At 32.0% G+C, this 26087-nt stretch overlaps 1 protein-coding gene and 1 long non-coding RNA gene across 2 annotated transcripts in view; one reads left to right on the forward strand and one right to left on the reverse strand.

Annotated features, from left to right (window-relative positions):
- Positions 1–17612, forward strand: part of LOC124375023 (modular serine protease-like) — a 41900-nt gene extending 24288 nt beyond the window's left edge. Inside the window, exons 7-13 of the mRNA XM_046833156.1 lie at positions 1572–1789; positions 6862–7068; positions 9715–9882; positions 10680–10807; positions 11917–12087; positions 12288–12477; positions 17052–17612. Coding sequence (XP_046689112.1) covers positions 1572–1789; positions 6862–7068; positions 9715–9882; positions 10680–10807; positions 11917–12087; positions 12288–12477; positions 17052–17236 — 1267 coding nt within the window. The 3' untranslated portion in view covers positions 17237–17612. The remainder of the gene's footprint in view (positions 1–1571; positions 1790–6861; positions 7069–9714; positions 9883–10679; positions 10808–11916; positions 12088–12287; positions 12478–17051) is intronic.
- A 3042-nt stretch (positions 17613–20654) lies between these two features.
- On the reverse strand, positions 20655–25884 carry LOC124375032. Its single transcript, XR_006923640.1, has 2 exons — positions 25549–25884; positions 20655–21777 (listed from the first exon to the last, which is right to left on the reverse strand). It is a non-coding gene; the product is annotated as an uncharacterized LOC124375032 (long non-coding RNA).
- Positions 25885–26087: the final 203 nt, after the last annotated feature.

Raw genomic sequence — 26087 nt, forward strand, 5'->3', positions numbered from 1 at the left:
ATATAAATAAATAAAAAAAAAATAAAAATATACATCAAAGCTTAGCGCCTTCAAATAGTTTTTTTGCTATTTGATATACTTAACTGTCTCGTAATCGCAGTTTATAGTGTAGAGGGTGCTTCAAAAGCTTTTAACTTTTGCATTGCCTCCTGGTGGCAAGATACATCAATAGGCATAGCATATAAACCTTCTCCCGTTGAAAAATATATATTACAGTGTTGCCAGAAAGTTTTAGGGACACCCCACATAAAGTGATATTACTACTTGTGTCCCTATACTAACAGCAGATTGGCTAACTCTATATATTTCTCCATTAACGCAGTGAAAAACGAAGTATTTTGGGTGTGACTTTCATTACTTTAATGTATAAAATCTTTCAAAATATGAACTTTTTTTGTGATTTTAAAATTTTGGAGGAAACACCTGTTTTTTGAAACATTAAAATTTATAACTTCTAAAATAAATGTCCAATCATCTTAATAATTGGTACGTTGTTTTAACATAAGATATGGAGTGAATAAATGCTAATGTGGCAACTATAAAAAAAGTCACTCACAGTTTGGTGATCGCTCAAAGTTCCTTTTTTTATTTTTTTTCGGAAATGAAAAACTGATAACTTTGGTGCGTTGTAGCGCTCGAACTATGAGAGTGGTAGGCAATCCACGCACACCAGCTTGTTCCTCACAAAACAGAGGAAGGGATATTGATGCGCACGCACTCCTTTTTCATCATTTGCTTTGTTGCCGTCACCTACAAACATCGCCATTTCCGTCTTTTAAATGCTCAGAACAGCTAATAATAATATGCTGACTTTATAATAGTCATATTTTACCTACCGATAATATTTCATAGGCAATAATTCAAATAAATTCATAACACATTACAAAATTTCATACAAGAGTTCATACCATAATATGAGGAAAACATCTTGTTTATTAATAGCTAACTCATCCATGTGGATTACTGCATACTAGTTTTCAGTACCTAATTTCTTTAGTTAATCTAAAAATAAAATTGCAAAAGGATTTGTTTGTTTATTTTATGACTTGAAAAAAGTGTTTTAATATTTACACATGAAAATATTGTTCTAAATGTCTAGAAAAATGTGATTTTCCCTTTATCTATGACCGTGGCATTTCAATTAAGCGCACTAAACGTCTTTAAGGGAAAACAGTCCAACCCCACTAATACAGTACTATAACATAATGTAATAAAGTTGTAAACATAAATTATATTTTTGTTGTAAAATACGATTCCAAGCTAAATTTTCCAATATATAAAGCATTTTTATAAATAAATTTAAAAAGGAGACAATTTACTTTTTTTACAGAAATCTCAAAAAGCTATATATTTTTATTCTCAAAATCCGCTAATCTTCAGGAAAATTCATAGGCTAATATAGTGACCCTATTTTTTATTCATTCTTCGTAAGTCAGAAAAAACTACTAACAATGCATTTAAAAAATATTTTACTTCATGATAAAATTATTATCAGATAAATTCCGTTCTTTACCTATACCCGGTATTGTATTACAAAATGTATGCAACTTAAAGCACATATGTTTTGATAGAGGGAAGTCGTGTGCAGTGCCGACGTATGCTCAGAACAGACAGTTCACAGTGCTGAACTGCAAGGGTGTATGTGGGCTGACCCCTGGCCAGACTGTGCCAGACCAGACTCTGATGGTGGTCACTTGTGACCCGGGCCACCAACGTAACAACCAGAACTCCCAGTCCATCACCAGTTGCACCAATGGACAGTGGTTCCCTGATATCCCACACTGTGCCAGTAAGTGTATTCAGTGCTCATCACATGTACACAATATGTTATGCATTACCTGATACAATTTTTATTAAATATCAAGGACGTAAAAAACTACTGGCATGTTTTAACAGGGCCTAGTATCAAGGGCTGAGCCATTTCTTTGATCTCAGCGCGGGGGGTGCCGCCACGGCAGGCGGAGTGGTGGGAGGGGCGGGGTGCCGTGACGTCACTGGGCCTGATCATGCCAGATTTACCGCCACCACGCGCCTGCACCGCGTTGCAAACACTTGCAGGGACTGGCCGTGTCGGCTGTTGGCGTTAGAACATGTCGTTTACACGCTGCTCCACATGCCGAAGTGATTTAACCCTTCCCACGCGGGAATTTAATCTTTCAATATTGACTCATAACGCGTAATTAACTTTAAAATTTTTTTAACATTTTATCAACTCTAATTTTATTTTTTAGTTAGTTGATGGTGTCTATTAGGAATAAAAAATAATACAGGTTATCACAAAATAATCAGACCCCTATATTTTTTTAACAAATTTTCAAATTTTACAAAAAAATCGTCAAGATTTGTTATTGCATAGAACAGTATAGGCCTATAACAACACAACAAATACTGTAATAACAAAATAAAAAGATAACATAATGCTAAATACAACAGGAACACGAACAGTAAATAAGGAAATATGGCAAAACAGCACCCCCCGTTAAACACTAAAATATGCCGTGCCAGGATATATCCGTTTTTACCGCGTAATGGTTCGCCGCAGACTGAGGCTAAATCACGCCACGAGGGACAAAGCCACGCGCTCCCACCACTGAGACGCGCCAATGAGGTTCAAACTGTAACATCTGCTTTTCGGAACAAGTAATTCAACACTCCCTTGAAAAAACTCTAGGGGGGGCGGATTCCACGGCAACAAAAAAATTTATTAAATAACACAAAATATACTTTGAAGGATATATCCGTTTACCGCGTTTCGGTCAAAATTAGGCGTAACGGATATATCCGTTTGCCGCGTGGGAAGGGTTAATTGAGGTTTGATCCTCAGTGATTTTGATGTGGATTTAGTTTATTTATGCAGTGTCAAAATGAGTTGTTGTGCTGTGGCTACTTGTCCAAATAACTCTAAAAAGACTAAAGGAAGTGAACAGCGAGTAGTGTACCATAAGTTTCCAAAAGACAGTGAGACTTGTAAAATTTGGTTATCAAAAGTGTAAAAGAGGAGACTCGGTAAATTGTAAATATGCCTATGTGTGTAGTGATCATTTTGCACATCTGACTACATTGATGACATGAAAAATCGCTTATTAGGGCTGCCTCAGAAATTGTTATTAAAGCCCTTTGTTGTTCCGTCAATAAAACTTCCCACTATCAGTAATGACGATGACGATGTACACAATGAACGGATAAAAAAAACGACGTGTTCGTAAAAACGCAATTGAAAGATTAGACAGTTTAAGTCCAAGAAAATCTCGAATTGAGCCGCTAAATACAGACCGATTAGACGAAAGTAACCTCGTACAACCGAGTTCTGTTTTTGCGAAAAATGCGAGAATCTGTTAGAAGAAAACAACAATCTGAAATCTTCCATTGATGTTTTAGAACAAAAAAACTAACTAATCTGAGAAGAGAGCATGATATATTGTATAAATCCATTGGGAAAAAAAAAGGAAAATGCATTCTAAAACCTTAAGAAGGGCATGCAAAAACTGTCAAAACCCTGAGGACAAACTTTCTTATTACAAAATCAGGTATGAACAAAATTCTAAAGTCACAGATTATGTTTTCTAAATTTGTGTCTCCCCAGCAGATTAAGCAATTACAAGGAAAGGCAAAATAACTAGATGGTCCAGTGAGGATTTTATCGCGGGCAGTTATGATAACCGCTCTGTCTCGTAAATCTTATGATATTTTTGGAAGGAGAAAATGGAGTGTGCAATAAGATGTGTGCAAATTGAAAAAAAGTAGATTCGACGGATATTATTTCTTTCTAAAATTATTCTATTATTCATTTGTATAGAAAAGCCTACGGGAATATTAATAATATTTTATTTCCAATTCTTCCAATAAAACTTATAGATAAACTAATTTACTACAACTTTGCCACTAAAAGTTTGTTTTTAACAAAAAATATAATACTTATAAACTTTCAATGTATTGCATTTTGGAGTTCAAACACGCCTTTTTGTGGTTGTATACAATTTTCAAATCGATATATAAACTGAAATATATTTATACTGCTAGTTTTCAGCAGATCACACAGTTTAAGAATATATAAGGATGTCCTTAATTTATATTATTCTACTGATGTGTAATAGCGGTGTAAACCATAACGCTCCCATAGTAGCCAAGTGGGTTTACGCGGCAGACGTCAGGTTCGTGACGTATGCGGGTCACGTGACCAGGGGGGTCACGCCGGCAGGCAAAATGGTGCAGCCCCTTGATACTAGGCCTGTATGTTTTAATCCCTATTCTAGTTTAAAATATAACAGGCATTTCTCTTTTTTCTGGTTTTGTAATATTTTTGATACTTTTTATCAAATAGTTTCACAAATTATACACACTCCAGCCAACGCATACCAGTACCAGTATTTTTTTTCAGTAAGGAACATTTATAAGGAGATGACTAGTTGTACATTGTAATTATGACACTGGTAACTAATAATTCAATAAAAACAACACACAAAATAATATATTTGTATGTTTTTATTTTATGTCTGTATACTATAGTATAATTTTTACAAAGTTTTTCAATTTACCCATTTTATTATTTTATAAGCACATCTGGCAATCAAAAAAGTGTATATTGGCAAGGCAGTTTTGCCACTTTCAAATGTGTATTTAAAAAATTAATAAATCTTTGAGTTTTCACATTATTCTTATTGTGTTGAATATTGGGACTGTTATATTCAGAATTAGATCATCTTTGATAATACTGCATAGACATTTATTTATAGTTTTGGTTAGAAAATTTACATCAATACTAAAAATAAAATTAATAAATGAACCAAAATTCCAAGTTTAACACTTAGTAAAAATTATAAATATTCTTGTACGTATACTGAATTCATTACACATCAACTTTACGCAAAAAGTTTCTCATATATAATATTATAAAAAACAAAAGTATTTTTTGAAAAATAATTAACTAGTTTACAGCCATTTTGATTGAATTTTTTTAACACAAAATATTGTATTAATTATTTTATTTATATTTTTCGCATATGGGCCCAATAAGACCGTTATTTAGTTGTATTTTGTATAATACATAATTTCACAACCCTGTTACTCGTTACTGGTTAATATAAGTTACATCCGATGTTCTTGGAACTAAATTCTTGGCGGATTAATAACCTAATTGGCAAGCGTATTAATTTTTTCTCTTGTGAACTTGGTAGCCACCGTTTCTGCTGCCGAGTAACATCTCGCGCGCCTTGTTCGTAAGTGAAATTTATATTTTCATATTATAAACTAGGCCTTTCATGCGAGACATCTGATTTTGAATGTAATATAAAGTAAAGTTGTAAATAATAAAGTAACTTACCTTGGTTTATGTTTTATTTGGCAGATTAATATGGATAATAGTGTGGTGATTTCCTTCTGACGAGACCACGTTGTCATGAATCTTAAGTTGTCTCGATAAATGGCTAATACTGTCGTGATTTTGTTTTAGGCGAGTTTAACTTTGAGTCTCTGATTTTAACTTTGAGTTTCTGATTTCAACTTCAAGTGCTTCCAGCATTCATGTTTTAGACTTCTATTATACTAATCTCCAGCTTTTCTGACTCTAGCTACAATGTCGAGCCAAGATGCTGACGCCCTCACTTGCAAGTCGACATCAACATGAACAAAAGTCGATTTTAAAGTTTTATAGTTATTAAATTTGTATGCAAAATTCCCATAGAACATTGGAACCATTAGGCCCACCCCTATGATATAATTTAGTTCTTTTTCGCTTTATTTGGCAGCAACGTGGCAATACAATATTTTATTTTTAACATGTAGAAGTGGTACTTTTTTATTTATTAGCCACAAATAAACATATAGGTAAACTTTGCCTTTTGAACCCATATGTTCTGTCCATGCGGTACAAGACCACACAACGTATATTCAATGCTGTTTGGATGATTTAACTTTCTTTGTTCCCTCACATTTCATTCATTCTTTCTGATGAGCTTTCTTTATTCAGACTTAGTACTTCCAGTCCCTTTCCCTACTTGATTATGGCTAAATTTTTTAGATATAATGAAAAGAATTAGTTTGTCTCAAATATAGTTATAGTGTACAAACATCTTTTCTTTTGTTATAATGTTAAATTAAATTTTTAGCATTAAAAACATATATAAAAAAACAGAATTTTGTATGCTATTCTTTATATTCAAACTTTTACAGAATTCTACAAGGATCGCACAAAAAATTTACATAACTATAAAAACCATTTGTATTTCAAAATCAATATATTTCTTAATCTACACTACTAAAGCAATCACATTTTTAATAGAGTTTATTATTATTATACCGGCTTGCAAAATTAAATTGGTTTATATGAAAACATTAAGCATATATTCCTGATTGAATATATATATATATATATATATATATATATATATATATAATATGGTGTAATATGACTTGAAAATAAACATTTGTTTCAAAAAATAAAAAATCCTTTTTTTTAAACACTCACCACAAATTGTATGCCAAAGGGAAGTGATTTCTAAACACTTTACAACATGTTTGCTAGCTATATGGTTAATTTGTTATAAAATTGTAATAATTGAAAAGTTACAATAAAATAGGAATAAACATTCATCATTAGTTTATTGTTTGAATTTCACAACTTAAAATGTAATTATCATGATTATAAAGACACAATACAATAGCTTTATCTCATTATTAAGCAAACTGCTTTCACAAGTACAGTTATAACCTTGTTTCAATATTTCAAAGACATTTTCTTCTGTTCAAAAAGTATTACAGTTTGCCGCTAGGGTGCACTAGATGCCTTTCATCTGCATAGCCTTCTAGTATTTAATTTGAATTGTATGAACATGATGACACATAACGTGTTCATGTATGCTTCAGAACTGTGTCCGAGCCTCACATCAACCACAGTGGATATGTTGTGCTGGCAGGGCCCTGACGAGGGCTGTGACAAACCGATGCTACCGGGGACTAAGATCACCTTTAAATGCAAAGAGCACTATAAGACCAACGACCAGAACTCTCCCAACATGATCCGTTGTGAGGAGTCAGGTCAATGGTCAGGTCAGCTGCCTCATTGTACACCAAGTAAGTAGTCTACCTCTATTATTTACCTATGCCTTAACCCACTGGCTTGTTATTTTTTTTATTGTGTTTTAAACCCCTCTTAACCCACTGGCTTGTTAATTTTTTTAATTGTGTTTTAACCCCTATAAATACCTATTTTTTTATTTGACTGGTTTGGCAAACATTACAATTGTTTGAATTCAATATGTATATTATTATAATCATATGAATATATATATATATATATATATATATATATATATATATATATATATATATATATATATTATATTTTGTTAGTTTTACTACACTTAGAGTCCGCTAGTCCTCATTTTTTATACCAACTAGCAATGTTGAAATATTAAAGATATCAATAATTGTTGTCTTTCTTATATATAAATTACCCAAAATTACTTGAACACACTAAGCACAAGGAACAAGAAAACATAACAGTCAGATCAAATCTTTTCAACAAACTCAAATTTTTAGTATGCAACATGTGCTCAACTTCAAAAACATTTACAAGTAGTGCTACACAAAATTTCTACAGAATATTTGAAGATTTCTCCTTTGAATAAAAAATATTACTTAACCAAATTCAATGCAATTTATGTCATTAAGATTACATTGGCTCAAAAATAAATTCTCTGAGAACAAGGATGACAAGGTACAGGTATGCATATAAACATAAAAAGACAGAGCAACCTGAAGTGGCATGTGGCTTGATGCATAATTTAAATTTCAAGAAACATATTCAGGTAAACCTAAAAGAAAAATATCACAAAATGTAAGTACAAAAAACCCAAGAACCATTATATAAGCCCATCAGTTTGTCACCAAATCAAAATTTCTAAGTGGATTAAATTTAAGATGACAGTCAACAGAGTTAATTTATAAAATCAAATCATATGTTAACAATTCTACCTAATTAATTCTTTATTTTTATTTTCTGTGTTAATGTTTATAACGTTCTTATAGCTCTATTTCTGATATTTTGTTAAATTTTCTGAAGTTGGTTTAAACCTAAATATAGAACTTGTTTATTAATATCTTATTATTTCTTATTTTGAAGATTACTATATAATTATATATATATATATATAATTTCAATAAACATTGAATCATAAAAAGTACTTGCTCCGACTGGACCACAACACCACAGAATCCTTACTTTTTATGACTCCATTATTTTGTATTTGGCTGTTTCTTTCACATAGGTATATGTTTAAATAAACAAACTAACATATGATCAGAAGACCAAATACCTGTCATACGACTTTTATTTACATTAATTAAATTTGTATAAATGGCAATAGCCTAATTTAATTTCAATAAACATTGAATCACAAAAAGTACTTGCTCTGCACGGACTCAATACCAGAATGGACAAGTACAAAATAATTGAATTTTAAAAAGTAAGGGCTCTATGATTTAGTGGTAGAAAACTTACGCAGCAAGTTAGAGATCTGGGTTCGAGTCCTGGCAGAGCAACTACTTTTTTTTTATTCAATGTTTATTGAAATTAAATTAGGCCAATGCCATTTATACAAATTTAATGAATATATATTACTGTGTATAATGATATTTTAATTAATATTTTTAATGAATTATACCATGTTATAATTATGTGTTGTGTGTGTGTGTGTGTGTATGTGTATATATGTTTATTGAAATTATATATATATATATATATATATATATATATATATATATATATATAATTATATAGTAATCTTCAAAATAAGAAATAATAAGATATTAATAAACAAGTCTATATTTAGGTTTAAACTGGTTTAAAGAATTTTCACCAACCCCTAGTGGGACGTCCCCCATAAGCAGGATATCATGGTGAAATACATAAAATAATAGTTTTAAATGAGCAAAAGCTTGATGTAAATTTTGGTTCTTATATTGTAATTAGTTCAAAAGTTATTAGACCGTCCCGGGACTTTTCAGCACCCCTGTATATATATATGCACACACACACCATTATAACATGGATGTGGTATCCCGTGTGGTTACTTCTTAATTTATATTTTTGGTACTGTAGATTAACAAACATTCCAATACTATGCTGGATGTGTGTTTGTAGTTATGTGTGGTGGTGGTGATGATGATATCATACATATATTAAATTCAGAAAGTCTACCCTGTTGTCCATATTGTCGCTGAAGCAATAATTTGTATTAAGAATTTCATCTTCCTAAACAACATCTTCTACATGTCACTGGATTTTATCTGCAGGATTTGTTTAGAGTTATTAATTTAGGACACCTCTTTTCTCATTGCTTACCACTGACAAAATTCACATTGAACTGTGAAGTCCGATACAACTTGATAACGAGATCATTCTCCTGATCTTGAAAGTTGTATAACATTTAGCTTTACAGGTTGTATAAATTGAGCTCACCTTGAGTATCATAATATCGAACCTATAATCAATTTCTAAATTAATTGATGATTCTGATATTTTATAATTTTTGCAGGTGGAAAAATTTGTTACAATTCAGAGTTTTGCATCTAAAGTTTTGTATTAATAATCAGAATCACAATAGTGTTGGTTACTCTGCTCAGATACCATTCCTCATATATTATAGCGGAAATCCTAGGAACCTGCTATAACTGTTGGGAGATAGAATTCCTCTATGAAAGTGTCATATGTTTCAGAGTGTGGGCAATCTAACTTGGACAGCTACCTTCTGCCTACAGTGCTTGGAGGGAATGTATCCAAGGTAGGGAATTTTCCTTGGCATGCTGCCATCTTCCACAATCGTGAAGGAGAATGGCAGTCGGTATGTGGCGGTACATTAATCACCAGCAGGATTGTGCTCACAGGTCAGTCACTTACATGTTTGGAGTTGGGATGGCAAAATTATAAGGTGATCAGTATTCCGAATGAAAAACTATTAAAACCGACTAATTCCTCCTCTGCACATGCTACCACACCAGTAGAAAGTTGTATTGGTTGTTTAGGAATAATACCTAGCTATTATCATAACTACAGTAAAAGAAAATTTTGAAATATAATAATCTATTAAATATTGAAATTACATCATTAAGATAATTTTAGAGACAAATATGTAAACAAAATAAATAATATTTATTTATTTTTTAATAAAAAAGGAGAGGCCTGTTTGCTTTTAAGCATTATTCTGTCCGTCCTCATGAGCCTGACCTGTGTGAGGATCTTATCAAACAGAATAAAGGGGTGTAACGATACAGTACAAGGTCGATGGTACTGAAAAAAGACAGATGGGATTTGAACCTGCTCTATCTCTAACTCAAACCCAAAGTCCAATGTCTTAGACCGCTTGGCCTTTGACACTCCCAATATAGGACATTACTGCTAATATGTGCAGCTATTAATATTATAAACTATGCACAAAATTTCCAAACATTTTATTTCTATCATCAAACTAGTCAACTAATACAAATTAATGCGCATATGTGAAATTTGCAGAGGAAAACATTCAATTATTTCCTTATTATTGTTATTTAATAACTTTATAACATAAATAAACTGTAAAGTTACAGAGGGACTTGAGCAGTATTCTCAGTAGTTTATGAAATTTGTACAGTGTTGTAAATTAAGATGTACACTTTAAATTATCAAACTGAACATAATGTTTCAGCGGCTCACTGTGTGACAGGCCAATCCCGTGTGGAACCCCCTGTCTTTGACGTACAGGATGTGATTGTTGCCTTAGGGAAGTACTACCGTGACTGGAGCATTCATGAGGACACTGAGACAGTAGTTACGGTAAGTTAATGCCAGTTACAACATTTTTGTTGACTCCTAGTCTCTTGAGTCAACTAATGTAAGCAATTCATCAACTTGTTACAGTAAACTGTTTAGAGTGATACTGCTAAAATAGGTCAGGAATAAAGTATAGGATTTAACAAGTAGTAAATGCTTATAAAGTATAACAAAACACAGATGGTTAACTGCAATGAAAAATGTTTCCAATAGTTGTTGTGTAGAAATATACCTATAACTAAGTTAATCAATACAAGTCCTAATTAGATTTGTATCGTAAGAAAAATAAATCAACATTATCATAGTTAAAATTTATTGAAGAAAATTTTTAAAACAAAGTTATTGTTTTAAATAGAATAATATGAGTATAATAGAGGAAGATTTGACATACCATTCCCAGTCATGGAATCACATGACAAAGGCTAAGTGAGAGAAGAAATTATTAAATTGTAGCACATAACAGGAACAATATTTTCCTTTAAACTACAGTCTTCAGAAACCTGAATTACACTCATGACACATTTACACCCAGATACACTCGATTTCTCAGTTGTTTTCATTTATGACTAGGAACATCAGCTTCTTGTCAGCACCAGAACATAATGGTCAAACGTCGTCAAAAAAAATATGACAAATTCTCGTCTTGTAAATATTATTTAACTACCAACATCAATTACATCAAGTCTCAAATGAATGTTTGCACTACACTTTTTTTTAAATCAAGGGTCATATTAAAAAATATAGCAGGTACAACCTTTTTAAATTATATTCTATAGCTTGCTATGTTAACTGTTTTAATTGACATCTCTATTTTAGAAATGATCCTACTGTACTGATTTCAGTGAGATAGAAATTATTTAAGGTATTTCATAACTGATAAACTAATGATAGGTCTTACAGGTGAGGGAGATCCATGTCCATCCACTGAGTCATGGTGAGCCACAGCACTTTGGTGAGGACATTGCGACACAAGTGCTAGCCTATGATGTGTCTGTGAACAGCTTTGTCATGCCAGCCTGTGTCGATTATAGTCTGACTCATGTAGACAAGATATAAAGGAAACAGGGCTATGTGAGTTCTGCATGATAAACTAATGATAATATGTCTTATAGGTGAGGGAGATTCATGTCCATCCACTGTACCGTGGCGAGCCACAGCACTTTGGCGAGGACATTGCGACACTAGTGCTAGCCTATGATGTTTCTGTGAACAGCTTTGTCATGCCAGCCTGTGTCGACTACAGTCTGTCTCATGTAGACAAGATATTCAGGAAACAAGGCTATGTGAGTTCAGAGTGATAATGGTTATGATTCTATTGAATAAGATTTAAATATTAAAATTTCATCTTTTGCCTTTTGGGTTTAATAGATGCATATAATAGAAATTAAAGTTGTGATGGAATATTCAATACATTTTGAAAAACTCTGCTTTTGCGAAATCATCACCTCTAGTGAACAATCTGTACAGAGATCTCTGTCCACAGGTTGCAGGATGGGGCAACACGATGGAGTGCAGCGGCTTTGGTGCAGTGTGCGATTCCCGCAGTACAGAGTTGTTATTCACAAAAACATCGATTATGAGCTACCAGGACTGCTACAGAGCCACTCAGCCCCTGCACCCAGCATCTGATAGTAAGCTGACAAACGACAAGTACTGTGCTGGCAATGGTACAGGTAGGTAAAACACTAAGTATTTTGATTGGCAAGGTAAACCAATAAATTTAACTAAATTATTCCTGAATGTGAGAGTGAATGAGAGAGAAACAGAAGAAAGACTAGAGTAGTCAGACAAAGAACAGCTCATAAGGTCTTCATGATAGTGGAGAAGAGGTTCACTAGTCTGGACCTTTGTCAGTGAGTCAGACTGGGCAGTTACTTGACTTTATATCAGTGTCTGTGAGTGCATATCAATGAGTACATTCATGTTAAAAAAAAGTGTAACTATTATTAAGTTTTATTTTTATTTTGTTTAGACATTTTAATATTTATTTTGTTGCAGTTTGTGGGGCGTGTTGTACTATATATATATATATATATATATATATATATATATATATATCAATTATTAAACTTCTTGATACAAAGTTCCTTTAATATTTCGGCTTTTTGCCGTTTTCAAAAAGGTATAATACAAAATAACAATACAGCAACAATCAGTTAGGGCCAAAAAATTATGTACTGATAGTGCAGATTTTCAAAATTATCTAGAAAAACTTGGAAATGCATTTGTTAAAAAGAAAATATCCTTCAAAATTTATAAATAATCAAATTAAACACTCTAATGTCCATAAAACCCAAATAGAATGATGACGTAAAATTTATAACAAAAATATTTTCCTGGTTTATATAAAAACAAACAATTATTCTAAGAACGGGCACACAAAATTCTTGAATCTTCACCAATTACTTAAAAACTTATTTTCAAAAACCACCCAGGCTAGTGTTTCGTAGAAATACTAACCTAAAAAATCTTCTGGTACGGCCCAAATTGCCACCTACCCCTACTGACATTCAAATTCAGAAAAGAAGAAAAATTTTAAGTGTCAAACCCTGTAAAGACAAACGATGTAATACTTGCAAAATTATAAAAATCGTCCACGCTTCCAATTTTTTCACCAGTAGTAATACAAAGAAAAACTTACCCTATTAGAGGAGAAATTAATTGCAAAAGTAAAAATGTAATTTACCAATTAACATGTTAAAAATTGTGCAATGGATTATGTTGGATTGACAACAAAATCCATTGCACATAAGAATGATTAATCATCGTTGTTCGTCTAAAAAACAGGATGAAAAATTTGGTTTCACAACACGCATTAGGCTCACCAACAAAAATTTTGAACAATGTTATGCACTGACAAGGTATTTGCAAAAGTACCCGAAGATAGAAACAAAATTGACTTAGAAAATTTAGAAACAGGCACATCAATTAATATTAAAATCAAAAGTACCCTTTGGTCTGAATAAAAGATGAAATGATCAATTATATATTATTTTTTCTAAATTATTTTTTCTAAATTCATTCTCTGTTCATGATATTATTTATTTCTCTTTGGTGTTAACCACATGTTCAACAAATTCTTGTTTATTTATTTATGTCAGTTTTTATTTATTTACTTTTGTAAATTTTGTTTTGCTGTAGTGTTATTTTGTATTATACCTTTTTGAAAACGGCAAAAAGCCGAAATATTATTAAAGGAACTTTGTATCAAGAAGTTTTAATAATTGATATAACAGAGCAATTCTGCTTTTATACACTCGAAGTGAATATATATATATATATATTATATATATATATATATATATATATATATATATATATATAAGGAAGGGGTATAGTAATTAATTTATTTAATCAATTCATTCCAATTGGATGGTTTGTAATATTACCAAGGTCCTATACTTGGTTATTTTGACTACTAACATTTTAAGCTACAGAGCAGTTGTACAAGACCTGTTAGGACTTACAAGTTCTCCCCATCAACTCAACCTAACGTATTCCTTGTGTTATGTCAATTTTAAGTTCATGGCTGAAAGGCCAAGGTGTAAAAAAGACCAGGTAATGCTAGTGAAAAAACATGACAACATGAACATTGGTGAAAGTAATATTTCATATTATTATCTATTTTGGTTAGCTTCTTTCTTTTTGCTATGAAACAGGTTAATAAATATAACCAGAAAAATTGCACATTCGAAAGGAGAGTTTTTGGAATCAAAATATTTTCTATAAGGATTATGTAGATAAAAATTAGAAACTGGTACAAAAGTTAAAAAATTATGTTAACAAAACACAACGTCCTTTGTAAACTACAAAAATTATATGCCCCATGTTAAAAAAACTCAACCCAAGCACTCTAGACAGATAAATAATGCACAAGCTACTTTTATAATGCTGACAATACATCAGAAAGGACCAGATATAAGAGCTACTTGTGAGTCAAATTACATATAATTAAACAAAAGCAGATTGTACACTTTTGTGACAATCTGCACCTTTTGTCAGAATTTTGGACATTTGCCATCATCATATTATGTTACAAAATATACACTCTTGTTTCTACGATTTATGTGTCTATCCTCTTCTTCAAGTGTTTTAAAAAAGTTAATACCAAACAGTTAAAACCAATCAGTTCATTGCAACGAATGAATATTTGTCATAAAGTCAAGCACAGATTTATGTTTGCTTAAAAACTGGATTGTTTTTTTTTTTTTTTAATAGACAATAGACATTTTTACTTTTGGTACTTTCTGCTTATATTTGTGAAACAATCATACACAAAAATAAAGTTTAAAAAATATTTTATAACTGATGTATGCTAAATAGACAACCTTAGAGTATGTTCAAACTAAAATAAAAATATCCTTGGTTGTTGTTTCTGTTTTATAAGAATTATTAAAATAAACTATTTATGGATGAAATTTACTTCAATGAAAAGGACTTAAATTACAATAATAGTTAGAAAACTTAAGGGTTTAAAAAGTTTCACTGAAAAAGTGTCTAATTGGGTTAGTTGAATGTTGGTCAAAGTGCTGAGGTAGTATCTGGCATTTTTTCAGTTTCTATCACTGAAAGCTGCGGTAAATTATGAGGAAGAGTTATGTGTATTCAAACCAGACATTTCTTTTTCATTTAGACGACTAATGTTATGTTTGTGGATCAGAAATAAAGCACTATGTCCTAATGTCTGTCACATTGTTCATCTTGAACTTTCATCTTGATCAGCCATGCCAACTATATCACCAGGATGTTTTTACTCTGATTATTTTTGTATAGAAGAAAACATGTTTGGAAACTTGCAAAAAAACACAATGCATGAAATAAATCTTTATAAATATATTGTGAGCACCTCCACACACTGCATTCTTAATTAATTATGATACATAGTAATTTGAACTTAATTAAAGTGTAATTTCAAAGGTGAAATTAAAATGAGATGAAAGTCACGCGATAACATGTGTATTTATTTTGTTTCCAGACTTTAGAAAACCAAAAATAGTTCACAAAGTTTTAAAAATTTTTCTTGTTTAGAAAATAACATTCATTAAAAAAAAACTAAATAAAGACACCCTAGCGATATGTCAAAACTATAATTTCTTCCTGTAATAAAATTCATCTAAGTATACTTGTTAAAATTGCAACAAATATAAAATCTTAGTTACCTAAAATAAAAAATTCTCAAAAATGCAAAATTGAGACCCCTTGAACACTAATATGCTAATTACTATGAAAGTCACAACTGACAACAATAATTGGAGTTGCAGCCGCACAAGTCTTGAACTTTTTTAATTATTCACTAAAACTTCCGCTGGTCTAACATATACTAAGGCAATTCATTTGTTTGGGCCAGGAGCAAGGAGATGGGGGTAGGTGAGATGGCCAGGCCCCATTGATAACAGGATTTTAACAAAAGAAATACGCAGGTTTCATTCACTAGGATCAGCAAACGGCCTGCAGACAGACACAAATTGATTCCAACAAAGAGGCGTAATCATGACCTGTTGTCACTAAAAATTTACTCTACGGTATGTCTATGTAGAATATCAACTATTCAGAGGATATACCATGGATATTTCTGTTAGTTTTCATGTCCATGATTTTCAAATGAAGACAAAATTATCATCTGTGGTAAATGTAGAATAGTGCCCATTCCGAGGTCATCTTGGACATTTGAAAGTGCTCTTTAAGTAAACTTTTATGCCACTTGTACACTAAGGTGTTTTAAAGCATCCTCTCTATATGCTCATATACTCTCCTATATGTTCTTCTCATGGTACGTTTCTTAGTCAAATTTTGTAATTTTTTTGTGACAGATTGCTCTAAAATTAACTTGTCAAAACCCTACAAATAAACACTACCTTTGTCATTGGCAATTTTTATTTTACAACAGTAGTAACAAAAATAATGTAATATAGCTCACATATAGCCAAACACAGGAAGAAAAATTTTCCTTTCAGTGAAAATCTGCTTTAATATAGGTAATGACCCTGTGCATGAGGCCATGTGCACCACAAAAAGCCTGCTTTCTAACATCCTCTTGGTGCATTTTCTAGAAATATGGATGTTTTGTGCAACAACAAAATGTCTTGCGCAAGACAATGCATAAAACAACTTACTTTTTATTTTATATTTATAATATGCATACAAGTTGTGACAGAGCTTGAGGACAATACAAACCTGTAAAAGTCCTGTTGTGGTACTATCTACTTTATAGTAGATCCTTGTCTGATGATGGAATGTTCTGTTTCAGTGTCTATTGTCCAGCAAGGAGATAGTGGGGGAGGCTTGACATTCGTGTTTGATGGAAACCACTATGTATATGGCATTGTAAGCACAAAGTTGAAGCTGGATATAAACAACAAACCCTACTACAGCTTTGCTTCTTTCACCAGTGTACCATATCATATGGATTGGTTACGGACCCAGGTGTATTAGAAAAGTGTTGTTTATTCAGTGGTTTTTGGATTCTGTGATAGGTAATATGTTCAATGAAGTTTGTGTTAATTACAAAGGATTAGAAACAATACAATAATCAGTGAAATATTTTATGTTGCTGAATGTTATTTGACTTTTCATATTGGTTATGTCCTGATAAATGTAATTTTTTATGATAAGTAGTATCACTAAACTACATTTTACAGAAGTTTTCTATTGTTAATAAAACACATTTTAGAGACTATTCCTCTCAAGACTACATTATGAAGATATAAGTGTGAACTCATTTCTCTACAGAGAAGGGAGTCGATAATAGAACTTCAAATATCCTGAAATGTTATTTTTCTTTAACTTAGAACAAGAGAAATATGCATCCTATGCTTGTTATCCTTTCAAATCCTTCATCTTAAATAATTAACATTTTGACATTGTATTCAATACATGTAATTATTTGTAACTAATTATTTACTTATTTATAACATATTTATTTATAGAGGGTTGTAAAAAAACAATGCTTTTTTCACAAAAGTTTTATTTTATAAAACTTATATTAGATTGTTGGAATACGAAAGGATATTTTATACAAAAAAAGTGTCACAGTTTAAGTTAACAGTGCAGATTATAAATAGCAACAATCATTTTAAGGTATTTACTAACTAGTATACAGGTTGTACCTTAATTATATTATCAAATATAAATTTTGTAAATGTGCCCCTTAAACAAAATAGTCTTACTTTGAATAGAAATATCAACTGGTAGATTATTTTAAAACCTAATGCCCGAAACTACTGGTTTTCCATGTAAATTGTAGATTGTCTGTGGAGATGCTAACTGACTAAGGTTTCTAGTTTAATAATTGTTGAAAGTGCCTAATTTAGGTCAATTATCCTTAGCTAGGCTTACTGTTATGACAGTTTCCTTGATGTGTAGCTCATAAATATTTTGAATTTTTGTCTGAAAATATTTGTTTACTGAATAGCTTCTTTTTGCAATAACAATACATTTTGGATATTTGTATCAATTAATTGATGCTCCATACAGAATTATACTAAAAGGAATATGGGTGTGTAAATGTAGAAAAGATATCTTGTGATGCTGGTACTTACTGTGTTACTGAATCTTGGCAAGTACTAAGTAGTATTGCCAAGGTACTCTACTGTTATGGTCTTACTGGATCTATTCAGATGGACGTCGACTCCAGATTCCAAAAGTCGAGTCTAAGACAGTGTCAGATGTCAGACACTGCACTAAGCGGAAGGTGAAATGGAACTAAACTCAAATTCACATTGAATCAATCCTTCCACCATAACTGCATTATGTGTAATAATTAAAAACAAGAATGTTATTTTTTTAATCATGTATGCAAGAGAACAAAATAATCATAGTTTTAAATAATTTATTTAGCTATGACGGTGTCATGCGTATGTAAAAATTCTTTAGTCAAGGTCGTAATTATTTTAGTTGCCTTCATGGTGTAGATATTCTTACAATGAATTGAAAAGCTCCTGTGATTGCCATCCATCAAGCTTCCTCTTGGCATCTTACCCTGAAGGCTTCTCATTAAATTGTTTGACAGTTTTGGGCCAAGGTACAGTTTTTTTTTTTTTGTACAAGAAAAGGTAATATACGAGGGTCGTCCAGAAAGTAAAGAACGTTTTGTTATAAGTCAATAAAAACAAAAGATAAGAGCATGAAAATTTATTTATAAATACTTATAAACTTACTCTATTTTTCTACAAAATCGCCGGAACTGTCAAGGCACTTGTTGTAGCGTGGCACCAGTTTTTCTATACCGACGTTATACTGTTCTGCCGCCAAGGAATGAAGCCACGTTTTTACTCCTTCTTTGAGGTCTTCGTCACCCAAAAAAGTTTTTTTCCGCCTAAAAACACTTTCAACTTTGGAAACAAGTGATAGTCACTCGGAGCCAGATCTGGACTATACGGAGGGTGTCCGAAGATTTGCCATTTGAAAGAATTGAGTTCTGCTTTGTTTCGTGCACTGCAATGAGGCCGAGCATTGTCGTGGATCAGCACCACTTTCGACGACAGCATTCCGCGTCGTTTGTTCTGAATAGCGCGGCGAAGCCGATGCAAGGTCTCGATGTAGGCCTCTGAGTTGATTGTTTCGCCTCTCGGCATGAACTCCACATGGATTAGGCCTTTTCGGTCCCAAAAAACTGTTGCCATCAATTTCCTGGTGTTCAAATTTGGTTTTTCTTTCCTGTTTTTTGTTGGTGAATTCGAGTGATGCCATTCCATTGACTGGAGCTTTGTCACCGTAAACTGCCTTAATTTGCCTATAAATTTCAATAGGTCGAACATTCTGTGCATTCAGAAACCGCAGTTCACACTTGGCGGGATTTTCAATTAACGCCGCCATTTTAAACTTTCACAGGAGACGCAAACGTGACCTCACGGTACCGCTACTCAGCTCACACTGAGGCAGAAGGTGTGGCTAACGAACAAGCTATCTACCGCGGTGGTGGGTGAACTGCGCCGCCCGTGATGCGCAATCGTTCTTTACTTTCTGGACGACCCTCGTACATAATGAGGTGTGTCCACTACGGCATCTATATACAGTTCTATGGTTATTTTTCCAAATTAGTGGTAATCCAGGTGTCCACTGCAAACAACACATGGAAGATATATTACCAGACAGATGGACATGATCAGACCACTGAGAGTGAATAGCTCTTTGCTGTAGAAGTCTTTTATACACCTCAGACCCAAGTTTTACAATAGTTTACCTGTTCACATTAAAAATTCACCCACAATGAAAACCTTAAAAATCCGTGTCAAGGATTGGCTCTTGAATCATGATACTAATTAATTAGTAAATAGATGAATACAGCAAACAATTGTTCTAACTACATTTTTCTTAAACAATAATAATAATAACCAAACAAGTAAAATAATATGTACCTCTAAAGAATAACTTTAAAAAAAATCTATTTAAAAAATAGCTTTACAAGCAAATTTACTTTTGCGTAATTATTTTTGCCTCAAAAGTAGTTGCATCAAGAGACACCCGACCGAAAAGTTACGGCAATAATATTACATATGATGGCATATTTTTTCATATTGGATATGTGTAAGTGTGTGTGTGTGTGTTGGCGTGCGCGTGCGCGTGCGTGTGCGAGCAGGTTTGTGTGGTTTGCCTAGGTTAACAGGAAAAAACAAAAAAGTCCATATTAAAAATATAAAATACTGGTGACTTCCACACAAAAACAGAAGCATTTATCTTCTCTTGCATGCGTATTTATTCTCTTGGCAGTTCTGCAATAGCTTACATTTCTGTTTTGTTTTATAAATTCTATTATAACATTAGTTTTCAAGAATATAAAAATATTAATTAACACTTTATTTGATCAAAAAACTAGGTGTAGAAATATAATATTATTGCTGCTTTGTTACAATTAATTTATTGTGAAGAGAGAATAAAAACGTCTCATTTAATTTATAGGAAATGTGCAAGTATTTTCTTAAAAAATGCCTATGCCAAAAGTCGGGGGCCACTGTCTGGACAGCCCCGGCCATTACTTACATTTAACCACATAATACAATATATGATGATTATAAATCATAATGAATGAACATAAGCCCAAACAAACAAAATCATGAGTTTAAATTTTGCTGCATATCGGATACATCATGGGGGCCTTTTGCCGCAGTGAACGTCCTAGTTAAACCACTGCAAATGGTCATATACAAACTTCTTAATATTTAAAATTACAGTTATCAATAGATCCCAATCAAATTAATTGTATTATCACACGTAACTTGCTGTAGAATATTCATTTGATTTTACTACCAATATTACTGTTTTACTATAAGTTTATATTCTAAACCATCATTTACAAAATGTTCAAAAATGTTTCCATCAAAGAGAAGCTGATTCTTTTTAGAAGTTTCATCATATTCTGGATTGTAATAAACTTTTAAACTGGCATGATAGCAGATGTCTTCAGAGTTAAACTCTACTCTTATAAGAAACTCTTTCTTTATTTTAGCGTCTTTATTAGGGATACACACAAATCTCATGCTGAACCTTTGTTCAACATGATCATATTGAATTATTTTCCAAAACACTTGACCAAATAAAATATGTGGGAGTTTGGAGGAAAATGAAGTATCAATTCTAAACTCTGGAATTGTACGATTTGTATCAGCACTTGCAAAACAGTGAAGTGATTGTATGTGCATAGACAAATAATTTACTTGTCCAGTCCACATGCACAGTCTACATTCGGTAGGTCTGTATCCACACCACTTCTCATGATCTTTGATATTTCTCTCTATCTGTGGACATCCTTCATACTTACATTCAGAAGGAAGTATTTCAAGGATTTGATTCAAACTTGTGTGTTTCTCAGAAGAAAAACTACATCGACAAACTGGACATTGTTGCTGTGTCAACTTGCAATTATCACAGATAGTGTGGCCATTAATACAGCAAGTAACAGGTGAAAAACATCTTTCGAAGCAGACTGGGCACTTGGACGTTTCCAACAACTCCTTAAATAATTCTTCCAAGTTTAGCTGAAAAACATGACTGAAATTAAAAAAACAAAAATACATTTTCCTTATCAAAATTATGTGTGTGTGAAGTATGCTACAAAAATTGCATAAATCAGGGCTTACTTAATTGGCACTAGCCAAAGTAAAATCTCAACATGACAAAACATCTGGGATCTTAGAGCACACAGAAACATTGTGACAATAAAAAAGAATGGCAGTGTGAAAGGCATAAGGAGTTTTTTGAAGATCTAATAAACTGTGAAAATTACAATGAAAGTGTTTATCCCTCCATTTTCACTGTGTGTGACAATGTTGATCGTATTTTGATGTTATTGTCTATGAACTCTTAATTTCATCAATTATAAATTTAGGACTTCATGTGGGATTATTCACTTACTATTACTCATTATTTTCTGCACATGCTTTTGAACATGTTATTTCTTCAATAAAAGCATGGCAGCAGCCTCAGGAGTTATTTTTACAGTTAAATAACTCTAAATTAATAAATTTAGAAAGCGCTATTTTAATAAATTTAATGTGGAAGTATATAAAAAATGTCTTTTCCATTAAAACTCTAAATTAAGTCTGACAAAAAATACTAGTGACATTTTCATTCTAAAATTAACAATACATTTATGTAAAGATTCACAGGGAAAACATGGATTTATTTTGTGCAATGTATATTGATTCTAGTTTATACAAGTATCGAGAAACCCGCCTCAGTGTTATTAATACTAGTAATACAAATACCATACTTATCTTATACAATCATTGACAATAATATTATAAATACTTCAGAACTATTCAATTTATTTAAAGGGCACTAAATGCTAAGTCGAAATAAGACATGTGGTTGATTAATAATCACAGCTCAATAAGTTGTGTGTTTCACTTACAGTATTTCTCATACTGAACTCTAGTTTTCTTAGTTTTTACTACATTCATTCTAAAATTAACAGTAAGGTAAACCGACCAAATATTGGATACCTGCATAATATCGGACACCACTGTATTTCAGCTGACAGGTGCTGCTCCAAGTGGAAAACAGCTTAAGCATGCCCCCTACCCCCACCCACTATCTCATGCTAGTTCGAGACGTCTGCCATGATCTGTGTCGGTGCTGTTAAGTTTTTGTGATTTTTAAGTTTTGAAATATTTTTAGTGGTTAATTGGTGACACATCTGAAGCTATAAAGAAAGGTATGTTACGACTTATACTACATGTAACATAACTGTCGAATAGTGTACTTTAATTATCTGTCATCAAATATCGCCACCACATAGCACCCATAAAATGCAGCTGCTTGACGTTTCGTTTATGGGTCCTTTCAAGAAAGCTTATTCAAACGAAATTGAAAATTGGTTAGGTGCACACCCTTTTAGAGCAGTGACTGTTTACCAAGTTCGTGGGTTGTTTGGGCAAGCCTACTTGCGCACAGCTACAATGGAAACAGCTATCAATGGATATGCAAAGTGTGGAATTTTGACTTAAGTTTAGCCTTTCAGACTTTACAGTAGAAGGCAATACAGCTGCTACAGAAAGCAGTGCACCACCAATGAGCAGTCCAGAGCCCTAACCTTCCTACTTCGAAGATTGTTTCCCCTGGTGATATTTGTCCTGTGCCAATCGCCAGTACCAAAAAGTATATGTTGTATATTCTTGTAAGTATATGTAGTTCTTCAGTATTTAAATGTTTAAACCTTGTAGCCAAGTAGTTTTTTGAAATTTTGGTAATGTTCTAAGGATATTTAGGTAATAAAAAATAAGCCCAACAAAAAGGTTCCGATATTTGGTCAGTTTACCTTACATTTATGTAAAGATTCATATGGAAAAAATTGATTTAGGTTGTACAATGTATATTGCTTCTTGTTTATACAAATATCGAGAAATCATCCTCAGTGTTGTAACACTAGTAATACATATACCATACTTGTAACTCAACTTATACAATCATTGACAATAATATTATAAATACTACAAAATTACACAATTTATTTAAAAGGGCACTCAATGCTAAGTTCAAATAAGACATGTGGTTGATTAATAATCACAGCTGAATAAGTTGTGTGTTTCACTTAGTGTATTTCTCTCACATTTATTTTTCATATCTAAATAAATATATATATATATATATATATATATATATATATAAAATTTCTACTAAGAAAACTAGAGTTCAGTGAGAGAAATACACTAAGTGAATCACACAACTTATTGAGCTATGATTATTAATCAACCACATATCTTATTTGATACAAATGTGATACATGTGTGATGTGATACATGTGATATAACTTACAGCATAAGATCACTATTATTCCCAAAACATATGAAAGTGTATTATCAGCATTTGATTTATCATAAAAAATCTGAACACGACAAAAATTTAAGTAAATGTGTTTATTTTATCTTTTTAGGGATCAGACATTAAACACAAACAGACAACACCTTTTTAGTGCAATGTGTTTTGATTTGTTATAAATAAATTGCACCAATTTTTTTAATCAAACATTTTTCAAATATTTGTAAATTTGTTTTCCCAATAACTTTGTCGGAATCTATAATGATACTTATGTCGCTTTTTACATTCTTGTATTTAACAGACAGAATACAAAAATAAATGTGTATGAAAGACCTTAAATCAATTTATGTATCATTCTGTCTATTAATTAACTACGTATAATTTGCTATACATGAATTTACACAACCAATAGCTATTTAAAATTCTGTAGGTATGAACAAAATATAGCCTATTATGGATAAACTGAGGCTCTATTTAAAGCCAGTCACTTGATCGATCTCTAATTTTCATTTATTTTTCCTTTAAATTAAATAACTCATTCTTAGAACACAATATTTTATTACAAATTAAACAACTATCTTATATATTGAAAGTCTCAGTATACCTACAATACAAGCAGTAATGCATTCACTTTCCTGGGCCCATAAACCCGAAAACCTGTGGGCTGCCTCTTTCTAAAATTTGTGTATGAATTTTATGAAAATTGCTCTACCAAAAGATTACAAAACAAATTCATAGTTCTTGTTACAAATATTTTTTATTAAATTTGAGATTTTTAAAAGAAATTGCATTACTGTTTTGATAATCACACAGAAAACTATTTGTACTTAACAAATCAAACAATATGAGCTATTCAACACCAAATTTTCTTGCTTTTTTGACAAAAATTATTGTAATAGTAGTGTCAAAAATAATTTCATTTCACATTTCTATATATGTATTTAAACTACTAGTCAGAAATTATCATTTCCAGTATTAACCAAGAGGAAAACTCAGATAAGTTACTCTGTGAATAACACTAGCAAATATAGATAACTTGAAACACAGCATACAGATAGAAAAATTATTACTTCCACTTACAATGTAGAAAACTTGATCTGAACCCCAATACAGTTATATTCAGTGCAATTAGAATAAGCAAAAAATGTAAAAAATAATGAATTATAGCTCCAGCGTTTTATTTCAAAAAGACAAAATAAACCTTTTATAATGTTTACTAACAATTATTTGAACATTTACTGTGAATCATGGCTTAGCTTGTGTAGCTGTGGAAATAGTCTATGAGGATTCAAATAAACATATTCCATACACATAACCGACTATAGAAGACTGCTATAATACTGAATAATGTATGTACTGAGCCACTTTGTTTTCTATATACTAATAAGAATAATGACAATGTTTGATAGCTAGTGTCAAATTGCAGTAATTGTTTGTTTAGACTAGATCTATTTTAATAAAATAATTTATTTTTCAATCAGTGTACTCACCATTGTAGTGTTTAGAATCAATAACAATTGGGTAAAAGAGTATTATTTACCCACAAAAAAGACAGAATAAAACGGTGTAATCGTGTTCTAATTCATTTCTTAAGAAAGTTGGGTTGATTTGATACGAACTTTGTTGTGCACTGAGACAAAGATAACCGAGAGATAACAATGCGCAGCACAGTAACGGGCTCCTCGTGGGCTACGTGGACGGGGTGATCGGAGAGAAAGAGTAGGGATGGAGGGGCCCCTCCTGCCAACTACAGATAGCCCGTGTATTGGAGTAGTGGAATGAGCAATCCGCGCATTCTCGCTCTGTACTCCTCTGAATTTAATTTAGTTCAGTACCTGGCAAACCTATTAAAATGTATCACTGTATTTTCAGCTTATACTCTGAGATAAACCCCTTTCAGTAGTTTGGTACAGCACACATATAGCCTATTTAAATTACTCTTTCAAGCTGAACGTTGCAGGATTCAGCACGAGTACATTTTTATTTCATTAAACCTTGATTTTACAACGTTATTAATAACAGGCAATTA

The sequence above is a fragment of the Homalodisca vitripennis genome, chromosome 1 (genome assembly GCF_021130785.1).
Source record: "Homalodisca vitripennis isolate AUS2020 chromosome 1, UT_GWSS_2.1, whole genome shotgun sequence".
NCBI lineage: Eukaryota > Metazoa > Arthropoda > Insecta > Hemiptera > Cicadellidae > Homalodisca > Homalodisca vitripennis.